This window comes from Lipotes vexillifer, unplaced genomic scaffold, assembly GCF_000442215.2.
Source record: "Lipotes vexillifer unplaced genomic scaffold, Lipotes_vexillifer_v1.1 scaffold1704, whole genome shotgun sequence".
Classification (NCBI taxonomy): Eukaryota; Metazoa; Chordata; class Mammalia; order Artiodactyla; family Lipotidae; genus Lipotes; species Lipotes vexillifer.
In genome coordinates this window covers 208,041-223,080 of record NW_006799933.1, presented here as the reverse complement: position 1 = coordinate 223,080, position 15,040 = coordinate 208,041, and the positions used below count along the sequence as shown (strand labels likewise).

The following is a 15,040-nucleotide window of genomic DNA, read 5'->3' as shown; positions in this document are numbered from 1 at the left end:
CTCTTTCCGCCAACCCATACAACGTATCCCCAAATGTCAAAACCACTAGGTGACTGAGGTGAGGGCTCGGTACCTTCTCCTTTCTCTCTTCTGCTGCTGTGAGCGTGGCAGTAGGATCAGCTGAAACTTCCTGAAAATATAACATACATATATATACATACACAGCCTGAAATAGCAAACCTAGTAGCAATAACCCATGTGATTTTACAAAACTGGAGCTATAATTAAAATGCTCTCAGGCATACATTAATTACACTTAGTTTCAGTTCTTTTTTTCCTCCTTTCACATTTTCTAACTACTAGAACTTTCCTTTTTATACTAAGTGAAAATGATCCAACTCCATATGCTATTATCTGTGCATGACCTAAAATTGGCCAACACAAGGAATCTTTATGAATTGACAAATATTTCACAGAGACAATAGTGAGATGCCCTTCAAGAACTTGTAAATGAGGAAGAACAGACTGCCTCTCCAGGACCAGGCTGGTAAAATCCAAAATTATGGTGTGATTAACCATTTCACACCTAAACCTTAATCAAGGTAACTTTGGTATAATCCCAAGAAGGCAGGACTAAAATGTAGCTCTAAACTGAAACAGAAGCAACTGTACTGTATATCTCTAGGGATAGATTACTGACATGAAGGAAGATGGTAAATGGAAATAAAAGAAAGGGATGCCCAAAGAGCAGAGTGGGCTGAGCCTTAAAAGATCCTCAAAGAAAATTACAGCACAAAAATTGAATACAAACAAATCTAAAAGTGTACAAAATGTAAATCTAGATTACTTTTTAAATCAATCACAAATCTCTAACATTTGCCTTACTAATAAAAGAGACATCAAATGCATAGGACTCTGGGAGTATAACAGGTTTATAAATTTTGCAAAATGGAAATAATACATTATAAAACCTTTCAAGTTAGAAAATGGTTTTATTCTTGTTTAGTTCTTTTTTATATCCTACATTCTACTAAAGGTATTGTCTCTCTTCAATCTCTAATTACTCAATTAGCATTTAAAAGTTATTTTGGGAACAACTGTGCTTTCTCTAAGGAGAATCAGGATAAGGGAACTATGCAAGTTAATCAATGTCACAGCTCCACTATTTATTTCCTTCTACTAAAAAGGAAAATAATCACCCCACTACTGCCAAAAACAACAACAACAACACTCAAATCACAAAATTACATACGGTTTGGTACCAATTGGGTACCTGTGCTATTTAATTTAATTCTGGTGGCTATTTAATACTTTTTTTTTTTTTTTAAGATTTATTGATTTATTTGGCTGTGCCAGGTCTTAGTTGCAGCACATGGGATCTTTGTTGTGGCATGTGGGGTCTAGTTCCCTGACCAGAGATCGAACCCAGGCCCTCTGCATTGGGAGCGTGGAATCTTAACCACTGGACCACCAGGGAAGCCTCTGGGGGGCTATTTAATCACCATCTACCAGACTGTCCAAGTGAAGAACCTTAGAATCATTCTTGAACACCCCCTCTTCCTTTGCACCTCCATCATGCCTAAACAGACACCTCTCTTGCTTGTTTCTTCCTCATGTCATTACTTCAGTAATACCTAGGTGATCTTTCTAAAATGGAGATGTGATCATACCACTCTGTAATTTAAAAGTCTCAACTGCCAATCCCTTCCTTACAGAAAAAAAGCCTAAACTTGTTGCCACGATATTACTCCACGATATTACAAACCACGATATTACATATCGTGGCATTACAATATGCCACGATATTACAAACAGCTACCTTGCCAGTCTCATTTCAAGATAATCTCTATACCCCTAAGGTCTAGTCACACTGGGCTGCTTACTACACCTGTCCTACTGACACTCCTGTCGTACCAGCTCTCTTCTCCTTGCCTGCCTGGCTCTTACCTCATTTTTTACGTATGAACCATATTCACCTCCTATCTATAACTTTCTCAGTCTCCCAAGAAAAATAACTATCTTACTTGTGTTAATATTGCCTATACATATACATATACCTGTTATGTGGCATACAGCATACTTTATCAGTTGTTGTTTTCTAACTCTCCTACCTCACTGTGAGTTCTTGGGGGGTAGGGACCAATGTCACCCTCTTTGTACCTTAAGTCCTTGGCATGCCTGTTGACATTAGCAGGCCCTCTTGTTAGTTTCACTGATGGAGATGTTGATAAGAATCTTCTCTTCCTCTCCTATTATCTTCTTTCAAGCCCATTCCAACCAGGTTTTTGTCTGCTCCACTCCAAAGAAAGAGTAAGCAAGGTCCCCACCGGCCTCCTTGTGGCCAAATCCAATAGCCAACTCTGAATATCCAGCTCTGAATATTCCCCCTGACTTTTAAACACTGGGTTCAGTCCTGAGACTTCTCTGACTTACATTCTACTCCCTACATGATTTCATCTGGTCTCACAGTTTTAAATGCCATCCACATGCCAACAGCTCAAAATTTATATACTTTCCCTGACCCCTCTCTCACCTCTAGTGCATTTAACATATCTGAAACTGAACTCTTGATGTCCTCTTCAAATGTGTCCTAAAAGTCTTATCCATCCCCATTAATGGCACCTCCATTCTCCAGAAGTTAGGTGCCATCCTTGACTCTTCTCAGTGTCACACTCCTCTTATCATCCATCAACAAATCTTAATGTGCCTACCTTCAAAACAGATCCATTTAGGGAAATACACTTGAAGAGAGCAAGAAAGTCCCAAAATGTCAAGCTGACATAAATAAATGGTAGGTGCTTATTGCACACTTAAATGGAAAAGCTCCTAAACAGGATCCATGTTTCAGCTTATACCAGTATAGTAAGGAAAGGATATACAACTCTTTGAAGACTTAAAAAAAATGAAACTTTAATCAACCTTTACTCTCACAGTGAGTTATATTTTTAGCCTTTCCTGTCAGTAATGTACTAACACAAAGAAAATTAATATTTATGGACTTTTCTGGATCAATTTAAAATACATTTTTATTATCAAAGATTCAAAGTTGGCCACGGGTCTTAAACAGTTTAGCATCACCAGGTAGATAACTAAAAATTCACATTTCTGGTACCATTGCCACCTACACCAGCTTCCTTTCCTGCTTGTCCACTATTAGACAATTTTTCTTAGACTTCTATTTGATGTGTCAAACAAATTTTCTTAGTTTACAGTGAATTTATATGATAAACAATTTCAGGTGGCATTTTAAAGAACATAATGATTCCATTTTGCCTTTTACAGCTTAAAGAGAAGCAAAACTTAGAAGATATATATGGAGAAAATAAAATTACCAAAAAAGTGCTTATTAAAATTTTAACTAACACATAGGAGAAATATAAGGAAAAATACTACCTCCATCCAGTGGTTCCAAATTAGGCTATAAATTATTTTAATAGCCAAAGAATGTACTGAATAGCAAGAAACCAATTAATGTTCTCTGCCAATGCAGATGCAAATTAATGAAGTGAAGAAAATTTATATACCAGCTTGTGAAAACCCGAGATCAAGGTCTAGTAAATGACAAATATATTTTTTAAAATAATAAAACGATGCTTATCAGTATGCATAATAACTTAACATGTAAAACACTGGAAATTTTCAGAAAAACTTCTACTGTATTGTTGTAGAGTCTTATCCATCAGAGGAGTGGGGACTGTGGAGAGGCTCTGTCAAAGGTCAGTGCTCCTTACAAACTGATAGAGGAACAACGGCTCACACAGTCTTCTAATCCAAGGTGCAGTCTTTGATTTAAGAGATGCTAAGAATAAGGTCTTAAAAAAAAGATATCTTTAAAAGACAAGGTGGCAAAGAAAAAAACAGGCACACCTATCAATTTATTGGGGAGGGGTGTATAGCTGGTTTTAAAAAAAAGTGCATTTCTAAAATTGACTATTACACCAATTCAGGAAAAAACTTATCCAATGAACAAAGAACTGGTCTGACAGATGCTACAGATACATTGTCATCATTAGATGGGTGACAGCTTGTCTTAAATAACAGCTAGTTTGGTCCCATTGTTTACTGGGTCATGCTATTTCATTACACACTGTATGGCAGCATTAAATCCACAGCTTAAGGGTCAGATCTGGAACTGTGGTTTGACAATCATAAGCTAGTAACTAGCAGAGCTGGCAGAGAAACGCTAGAGTGAATGATTCTAGTGGTATATTTCAGCCCACCTATCTTGAGGCATTCAGCCAGAAACAAGAAATACTTCAGCTGTGGACTAAGATCTGGAAAACAAGATCTTCAGGTCAAGGTTATACTAAGTATCAAACGAGGAGAAGCAAAATCAAAACAGATAACTGCCAATGGGACTGAAAGCCAATGATGGATTTTACACAACAAAGACCAAAAAAAAAAAGAAAGAAAAAAGAAATAGATGGCTGGGTCAAACAAGGAGCCTTGACTCTGAAAACAAAGATCAGGATTAAGTGGACAAGAAAACAAGCCGGGTTAATCCAGGAGACACCAAACTCAAGGATTAGAGTTTACTCATTTACTCTATAAACACTTATTGAAGAGATGCTATGTGCCAAGGTAAGTGCTAGGACTGTGAACATATATTAAAAAAAATATGTGCTGGGGCTTCCCTGGTGGCGCAGTGGTTGAGAGTCCGCCTGCCAATGCAGGGGACACGGGTTCGTGCCCCGGTCCGGGAAGATCCCACATGCCGCGGAGCGGCTGGGCCCGTGAGCCATGGCCGCTGAGCCTGCGTGTCCGGAGCCTGTGCTCTGCAATGGGAGAGGCCACAGCAGTGAGAGGCCCGTGTACCGCAAAAAAAAAAAAAATGTGCTGGGCAAAAAGACCTCCAAATTTTAAGGGGGATGGATGAGATGGATACAGGTTATTTCCTCTGTGTAAACAGTGCTCACCTGAAATATCTGCATATGCCTCTCTCACTTTATTCATATCTCTGCTTAAAGATCACTGTCCCATCACTCTGCTTCATCTTCTTCTTGGCACTGATCAGTATCTGACACTTTTATACATTTATCTGTGTCTCTGCCCCAATAAGATTCAAGTTCCAAGAAGACGACAATTACCTCTTTTGTTCACTGATGACTTTCCAGGCCTACAATGCCTGGCATATAATAATTATTCCAAACAAGTATTTAAAAGAATGAATGATTACATTGCTTTATAAAAACTTCAATAACAGAAGTATGCTCATAATATAAAGCTTATGAGAAAAGAGGAAAGTGATTGCTTATTTGGGTAAGTGACGGAATAAAGGAAAATTCATAGATGCAGAGAAATGCACTGAATAACAAAAGTCTCTGGCTACAGCGACCAAGCATAAGAAAAAATTTTTTTCTTATTTTAACTGCTTATGTTGGCTTAAACACTATAGAGGATCAGCCCTGTTCTGCTACCTAACCCAGCTTTTTGAACCATGCATTTCATCACATGACACAGTTAGGAATCCAGACCCCCTACTGCATAGCTGACTAAACCTAAACTTCTCAAATGTTAAAGCCATTTATAAAGTCATCCTAAACACTCTTTGCGACACAACTCTTTGGCATAAACTGGTGCCCCATCACAAAAATCTGCCAAAATTTGGGCCAGGCTTGCTCCCACCTCAAGGCCCTTGCTCAGCCTCTGAACCTTAACTTGAACGCCGTTCTTTCTCCTCTTCCCCACTGATCCCATGCCTACTCTTCAAAGTCTAGCGTAAGTCTCACTTCCTCCTTCAGTCATTCTCTGACAGTAATTTTGAACATAAACCTTTCTTCTCTTTGAACTTGTACTGCATGTAGAGCCAATATCATATTCTTTTGTGTATACCAGCTTTCTCTCTCCATCAGACTATAAGAAATCTCCATTTTACTTACTGCATGCCATTAATGTTCTAGGGACACAGGAACTTGATGTACATATAGAAATACACTTACATGTAGTTGATTAGATCGCCAATTTCTATTTTAAATAACCTAAAAGAATTGATTACTTACCAGATCAATGAGGCTTTCTTGTATTCTGTTTAGAGTTGTTCTTAGTCTACTACTGCTAAGACCTAGTCCCGTGGATTCCAACTGAAAAAGAAAACAAGAGGCATGTTAAATTGCTGTGGAGATAACCCTGCAAATGTTGTAACTTCAAATTACTGAAAAGTAAGTATGTGGTGAGTTTTCACTCAGATACTTAGCATTCAGAGGGTTTCCAAATTGCATTTAAAACTACCAAAACATCAAAGACAGAAATCAAATCTTAACCGTCAAAGGAACAAGAGAGCTATTTACACATGTGCATTTACAGGTCACACTAACATCTATCAATCTAATGGATTTATCAGGAGAGAGTTCACCGGAATTTATTTCCCACAAGTTATTGTTTTTAATTGCAAAACTTAAGATTTTTAGATACTTAAAGAACACAAGGATAAGAAGGGCCACACTGATACAGAAAAAACAAAACAGAGATGATACATACTTTCAATATCAAGAATGAGAGCATGGATAACACTACAGATCTAATGTTGAAACACCAGAAGGATAATAAGGGAATATTATGAATAATCTTATGCCAATAAATTTACCAAACCAGATGAAACAGACAAATTCCTTGACAAGCTATTATAAAAATTGACCTAAGAAGAAATAGAAAACTTTAGCAGCTCTTATTAATTAAATTTCATTTAATAAAAACCTTCAAAAAGTACTAGTCCCACGTAGACTCTCAGAGCGTAGAAGAAAAGAGAATGTTTCCCAATTGTTTTACTAATATTACTCTGATTCCTAAACCAAACAAAGATACCACAGAAAATGTAACTACAGACTCCTAAACTTTATGGACACAATTTTTTAAAATCCTTAAAATATTAGCAAACTGATTCATGACCAAGTGGTATTTGTCTTGGGAATGCAAGACTAGTTTAACAGCCTAAAATCCTACTTTGAAGTTAACCAATGTATTTCACCATATTAATATATTTCTTTAGGAAATAAAGTTATGATTGTTTAAATAGATTCAGAAAAAGCTGTTTGACTAAATTTATACTTTCATGATAAAAATTCAGAAAAATTCAGTAACAGAGGAGAGTTTCTTCAACATGACTACAGGCATCTATAAAATAGCGAGCATCATACTCAATGGTGAAAGGTTCAATGTTTTCTATCCAGGATAGATGAAACTGGAGGGAACAAGATGAGGATGTCAACTCACCACTTTTTCTTGAGAGGTAAAACCTTTGATTTCAAATCATTTTTTTTATAACATCTCTATTGGAGTATAATTGCTTTACAATGGTGTGTTAGTTTCTGCTGCATAACAAAGTGAATCAGCTATACATATACATATGTTCCCATATCTCTTCCCTCTTGCGTCTCTCTCCCACCCTCCCTATCCCACCCCTCTAGGTGGTCACAAAGTACTGAGCTGATCTGCTTTGTGCTATGCGGCTGCTTCCCACTAGCTATCTATCTTACGTTTGGTAGTACGTATAAGTCCATGCCGCTCTCTCACTTTGTCCCAGCTTACCCTTCCCCCTCCCTGTGTCCTCAAGTCCATTCTCCATGTCTGTGTCTTTATTCCTGATCTGCCCCAGGTTCTTCAGAACCTTTTTTTTTTAGATTCCACATATATGTGTTAGCATACGGTATTTGTTTTTCGCTTTCTGACTTACTTCACTCCGTATGACAGACTCTAGGTCCATCCACCTCACTACAAATAACTCAATTTTGATTCTTTTTATGGCTGAGTGATATTCCATTGTATATATGTGCCACATCTTTATCCATTCATCTGTTGATGGACACTTAGGTTGCTTCCATGTCCTGGCTATTGTAAACAGAGCTGCAATGAACATTTTGGTACATGACTCTTTTTGAATTATGGTTTTCTCAGGGTATATGCTCAGTAGTGGGATTGCTGGGTCATATGGTAGTTCTATTTTTAGTTTTTTAAGGAACCTCCATACTGTTCTCCATAGTGGCTGTATCAATTTACATTCCCACCAACAGTGCAATCACTAAATGATTAGTGATGTTGAGCATTCTTTCATGTATTTGTTGGCAACTCTCACCACTTTTATTTTACATTGTGCTGGAGGTCAATTTTTTTTTTGTAATTGACCTCCTTCTTTTGTGGTTTCTTCATTAACCCAATCTTTATTTAGATATCTGTTGTTTAATCTCCAAACACTTAGGTCTTCCTATTTTATTGATATTGGTTTCCAATTTAATTACATTGACAGAAAATATATTCTGTATGATTTCAATGTTTTAAACTCATTACAACATGTTTAATGGCCCAGAATATATGGTCTCTCCTGATAAATGTACCATCTGCACTTGAATATATATCCTGCCATTGTTAGGTATGTTGTCCTACAAATATCAATTAAGTCAAAATGTTGAAAGATTTGTTCCAATCTTCTGTGTACTTGCTGATTTTCTATCTAACTTGTTCTATTAGTTACTTTAGTGTTAAAATCTCCAGCTGTCATTTAATTTTTTCATTTCCTCTTGAATTCTGTCAATTATTGCTTCATCTATTTTGAAGCTCTGTTACTAGGCACATGTGCATTTATGATCATTATGTCTTCCAAATGAATTGATCCTTACATCATTAGAAATCCCTCTATCTCTGGTAATACATTCTGTTTTCAAACTTATTTTATCTCATATTATAGCCACTTCAGCCACCTTATGCTTACTGTTTGCATGGCATATCTTTTCAATCCGTTTGCTTTCAATCTATGTTTTTTGTTATTAAGTATGGGCTTTGTTTTGAATCCACTCTGACAATCTCTACCTTTTAATATGAGTATTTAGTGCAGGAACATTTACTGTGGCTGGGTTTACATCTACCATTACATGCTTTCTTTTTTGTTCCTTGGTTCCTCCTTTACTGCTTTTTCTAATTATATGATTTTTTCTTTTTTTAGAATCCTACTTTAATTTTCCTGTAAGCAAAAGTTAAAGTGCTTTGTATTATTTTTCATTATTCTTCTATGGATTATAATATACATTCTCGATATTTCACAGTCCATTTACTGTTTACAATGTACTGTTTTACATAATATATAGAAATCTTGCCATCTTATAGGTCCACATCCCTCCACATACCATGCTATAGTTGTTACACGTAATACATTTACATATATTATGAACTCCAGAAAAGAATGTTATACTTTCAGGTTTAAACAGCTATATGATTTAAAAAGAAATTAAGTGGAAAAAGAAAACAACAACAACAATCTTTTGCATTTCCCCAAATAGTTTCCATTACCAATGCTTTCATACTTTCTGAGGATTGATGTTTTCATCTGGTATCATTTTCCTTCACTCTGGAAAACTTCCTTCAACATTTCTTGTATTACATGTCTGTTGGTGACAACTTCTCTTAGTGCTTTTTTTTTTTATCTGAAAATGTTTTAATTTCATATTCATGCCTGAATAGTATTTTTGGTGGCTATAAAATTCTGGACAGACATTTTTTCTTTTCTTTCGGTGTCTGAAAGGTGTTGTTTAACTCTCTTCTAGTCTCCAGTTTCTCGTGAGAAGTCAGCTGTTAATCAGATCATTGGTCCCTTTTATGTCATAAGTCTATTAAAGTTTTCAAGAGACAATTTCCTCATGAGGTACCCCACTAGACTTTTCTTTGTGTTTATTCTGTTTGCTGTTCATTTAGCATCTTGTATCTACAAATTTTTGGACAGTGTTTCTTCAAATATTTTTTCTACCTCATTCTCTCTCTCATCTCCACCTGGTATTCCAATTAAATGTATGTTTGACCATTTGATATAACTTAGCACGTCCCTAAGCTTTTGATCATCTTTGTTTTTCAATATTTTTTTCTCTATGTTCTTCATTTTGAATAATTTCTATTGATCTATTTTCAAGTTCACAAATTCTTTCCTCTGTCATGTCCATTTGGCTAAGTACATTCAGTAATTTTTTTTAATTGCTGGAACTGAATTTTCAGTTCTAGGATTTCTCTTTGGTTTTCTTCCTACTGTTTCTACTAGAACTTCTTATTTCTCTACTGAGATGTTCATGCATTTAAAACATGTTTTGTTTTACTTTATTGAAGATAGTTAAAATGGTCCATTTAAAATCTTTATCCCTTAGTTCCAACATCTTGAGTTCAGACTATATTGATTTTCTTTTTACTGAAGGATGTATTCCTCTTTTTGGGCTCTATGTATTTAGGTAACATTGGATTGCATCATCCATTCGATTCTGGAGATTTTGGATTCTGTTGTTTTTCTCCAATAAGTACTCTTTCCTTTGTTTTCAGTATGCAATTTTCTTGGCCAGGCTTGAACTATAAACTATCTCTTGTGTAGCAGCTTCAGTCTCTCTTCAGATCTTTTTTCTTTGACTGGCTGCAGTCAGTCTGTTCCACACAAACATGGTTCATGGGTTAGTCAGAGATGTGGGTAGACAGAAATTGGGGATCCCTCCTCTGACTCTTCCCCATCTGAACTTCTCCCTACTCTTTTCAGTGTTCCCAGTTTCCTGGCTTCACTTTTCCAATCCCCTAATCCATAAAGACTATAGGTTTCCTTATGCGTGTCTCCAGTTATGTGCCACAGGGACTGCACTTAATCCTGGGCTAAAGGCCACGGAGATGGATTTTTTTTTTTAATTAATTAATTAATTAATTTATTTTTGGCTGTGTTGGGTCTTCATTGCTCTGCCTGGGCTTTCTCTAGTTGAGGTGAGCGGGGGCTATTCTTCGTTGCGGTGCATGGGCTTCTCATTGTGGTGGCTTCCCTTGTTGCAGAGCACAGGCTCTCAGAGCACGGGCTTCAGTAGTTGTGGCACGAGGGCTCAGTAGTTGTGGTGCATGGGCTTAGCTGCTCCGCAGCATGTGGGATCTTGCCAGACCAGGGCTCGAACGTGTGGCCCCTGCATTGGCAGGCGGACTCTCAACCACTGCGCCACCAGGGAAACCCAGAATTTCTTTTTATAGTTTCCCTTTCCCCAACTGCTAGCATGAAATCCCACCAGAGTCTATATGCTTCTGTTCACTCTCCAGCATCTTCAAGAAGTTGCCTTTTGTTCTATAAAACATCCAGGTTTTATAATTGTTTTCTGCAGGAAATATCATCTAAAAAGGTCTCAGTTCCTCATATCCAGAAATGGAAGTTAATTCATTCTTAAAAGTTTAGATTTTGAATCAGACTCTCTACAAAAAAACAGTTCCATTAATGAAAGTTAACTTTAAATGAGGCTCACAAACCACTGTCAAGTAATAACCCTCATAAGATTTACTTGGATAAGAAATAATTAGGATATAGAACTTCCCTGGTGGTGCAGTGGTTAAGAATCTGCCTGCCAATGCAGGGGACCTGGGTTCAAGCCCTGGTCCGGAAAGATCCCACATGCCACAGAGCAACTAAGCCCGAGCGCCACAACTACTGAGCCTGCGCTCTAGAGCCCGCGAGCCACAACTACTGATCCAGCGTCCACAACTACTGAAGCCTGCACACCTAAAGCCCGTACTCCACAACAAGAGAAGCCACTGCAATGGAAGCCCACTTGCTCCAACTACTGAGCCCATGCGCCGCAACTATGGAAGACCACGAGCTCTAGGGCCTGAGTGCCAAAACTACTGAGCCCACATGCTGCAACTACGGAAGCCTGTGTGCCTAGAGCCCATGCTCCGCAACAAGAGAAGCCACCGCAATGAGAAACCTGCGCACCGCAATTAAGACTAGCCCCTGGGGCTTCCCTGGTGGCGCAGTGGTTGAGAGTCCGCCTGCCGATGCAGGGGACACGGGTTCGTGCCCCAGTCCGGAAAGATCCCACATGCCGCGGAGTGGCTGGGCCCGTGAGCCATGGCCGCTGAGCCAGCGCGTCCGGAGCCTGTGCTCCACAACGGGAGAGGCCACAACAGTGAAAGGCCCGCGTACCGCAAAAAAAAAAAAAAAAAAAATGACTAGCCCCTGCTTGCCACAACTAGAGAAAGCCCGCATGCAGCAACAATGACCCAATGCAGCCAAATAAATAAATAAAATTATTAAAAAAGAAATAATTAGGATATCAATCCATATCTCCTAAGAATCTAATATGTGCTTACTACTGCATTAAAGTAAGCTACAGAATGGTCTTCACAAAAGAATGAACAGGAAGGACCAAAGAAAACATAACTCAAGAGTTGAACAACAGAAGGCTTGAGGCAAGGCGAGACAAAACAATACTATGAGTACCATTATTATAATAGAATCAAATGGATTAGATATATACTACAACATGATGTAGTAGGCTATAACCAGTTCAGTGAAGAGTAGGAGCTTCAGGAGTAATTAGTATGAACAGAAAAAAATCCCTTAACCTAACGCATACACTGTGTCCCCCCTCCCAGACAATGACTTTCTAGAACCCCCAGGACACAATGAGATGCTTATTCTTCCATGAGCAGCAGCCATTTAAATTCACTCATACAATTCTCTCTCTTCTGGGAAGGAAGCAGCAGTAGCCATGTTAAAAAGTCCAAGTAAGAGGTAGAGTAAATGCAGTATTCACTCATACAAACTCGCTCATATGCACATTTTGTTCTGGTTCATAGAGTACACACTGTTTCTAATACAGTATATGGGTGAACATCCATATAGAAAGAAACCCTTATAATTAACAATATTGTATGAATACAGTGAAATGGCTTTTACTGAGTCTTACAGGATTAAAAATGCTTTTAATATAAAATATCAGACTAATGTTTTAAAACATAACAGATTTTATATAAAATATGCAGCATACTTTACAGTGAGCACCTACCTGCACTTTGCTAACTTTCATCAGCTTCTAGTGAACCCCACTGTAAACAAATCTGTGCCAGTATCTAATCAGCTAGAAAGTCACATCCAAAAGCACTCAGTTCCAAAAGTTTCTGAAGGACTCTACTTGAATACATCTTATCAAAACTGTGGTTCAGAACTGTTTTAACTAATATGATAGTCACAAGTCATGTGTGGCTATTTATATTTCAAGATAAACTAACTAAAATCAAGTACAATTGAAAATTCAGTCCCCAATCATACCAGTCACGTTTCAAGCGCTCAAAAGCCACTTATGGCTTATGGCTACCATATTGGACAGTACAAATATAGAATATTTCCATTACTGCAAAGCTTCTCTTAGACTGCACTGGTCTAGAGGCACAGTCCAAGAAGACAGAGTAAAGCTCATGTAGAAGACTAAACGATTCTGACAATTGGCTAAAACTCCAGAATGTCTTTCTTCTTTAATATTTATTTATTGAGAGTGATGGATTAGTATATATTTTAAAGTAACAAATTCTGCAGCAGCTTAGTTTCTGATTATATTAGTATTCTTTCTAATTTTGCAGAGTTAAGAACATAGGAAATTCAGATCCCATATTAAAAGATCATGTCTTTGATATACTTTGATATATACTTTGATATACTTTGATACTTGATATCACAGCAAGACTATGAACATTTATACGATGAATGTAGTTATCCATTAAAATTCACAAGTTTTTGAAAAGGTACAAAATATAGTATGTGAAAAGTTAGTATTATGAGTATACTTTTATACGAAAAACTGTCAAACATGTAGGTGAACTACATAATAATTCCTAAGTATCAGATCAGTTACCTGCTTAATACTGTGCTGTTCTCCTTAGGAGTAGAAAAAGATAAACTCAACAAGAGCTTTGGAAACAAAAAGGAGGTGCAGGAAAATTAATTCTGTGGCAGGTTCAGTTCAAAGATTTTCAATTATTTTAAATAAATATTTGCTGTTATCTTCTGAATGTAGTAGTGCCTGCTAAGGTTGTTAGCCAATATTTAAAATGTCTCATTTACTGTGTAATAATTACACACTGGGCCAGATTTAAACAAGGCAACCTGCACATTTTTCATCACCAAAATATGTCAAGGTTAGAAACTGATACTGCACTTTTTCTGCCAGAAATTTGAATAACATACGTTTATCATATCAAAGCTTAAAATTAATGTATTTTAAATAAGGTGACGGGGCACACAAAAAGCTAATATCAATAATATATTGGATTTTTTATGGATAATTTTCAAATTAATGTTGTTTATGTATTTTATACAGAGAGAATGAATTTTACATTTACAAAAACAAATAAATTTTAAAAGAAACAGACTCCTCCCCCAAAAGGTTGACTTACTGAATCATTCCGACCAAAAAAGGTATATATTGCATACAAGTAATAATCAAATAGCTGAGACATGAAATGGATAACATCAAAAGCAATTGGTTTAAGAATGTTCATCATCTGCATATATTTACCTGAAAAGAAAAAAATTTAAATAGAAAATTAAAATCTGTTAGTCTATAATTATTAAGAAACCATAAAATTACTTTACCAAAATATTTTTTTAATGAAATATTACATTCCTCAGTCACACCAGCCATGCCTCAAGTACTCAACAGTCACTTGTAGCTAGTGGTTACTGTACTGAACAGCACTGATACAGAACAGTTATACCATCTTGGAAAGTACTACTGGATGGCACTGATATAAAAAAATACCTATGAAGATTTTTCATATCATTATATTTTACTGTTTGTCTTACATTTATAGAACTCTTAAACTAACTCTTCTACAATGACACTGTACAAACAACACAGTTCCTCATTTCTTGGAGATTCCATTTCAAACAATGTCTTCAAAGATGTTTAGGTGTAATAAAACAAAAGACAATGTACTTGAGGAAGAGTGGGGTTCTTTTCATAAGCTTATACACACATACCAAAAGTAGAAAAACAAGAAGAAAAAGGACACGTGGAAGACACTTCCCATTCCCCTGAATCCTAGCCCTGTGAAATCTAGCATCAGAGGCTAAGAACATTTCTTTATCACTACATCACTCAAGAGCTCAATACTCGCAAAGTGCCAAGAACATATCCTCCTCCTTCCTTCCTTTGAAAGATGCCAATATTCCACTCTTTTTCCTCTAAACATGACACAGTTACAGAAAAAAATTTAAAAACCAAAATGCCTGCATCCATAAACTTGTTAATGTGTTTGAAGGGTGCATGGGAGATGGGCTGAATCAAATAATAAACAATAATGAGTCCCTAATTGTTTTTATTTTTTAAAGGAAATA

The 15,040-nt window shown here is 36.8% G+C and overlaps 1 protein-coding gene across 1 annotated transcript in view; it reads right to left on the bottom strand.

Annotated features, from left to right (window-relative positions):
- VPS50 (VPS50 subunit of EARP/GARPII complex) overlaps positions 1-15,040 on the bottom strand; it is a 149,448-nt gene that overhangs the window by 11,280 nt on the left and 123,128 nt on the right. Inside the window, 4 exon segments of the mRNA XM_007472019.1 lie at positions 1-3; positions 5-130; positions 5,940-6,020; positions 14,098-14,219. The exon segment at positions 1-3 is cut by the window's left edge and continues 35 nt beyond it. Of these exon segments, the coding sequence (XP_007472081.1) occupies positions 1-3; positions 5-130; positions 5,940-6,020; positions 14,098-14,219 (332 nt within the window).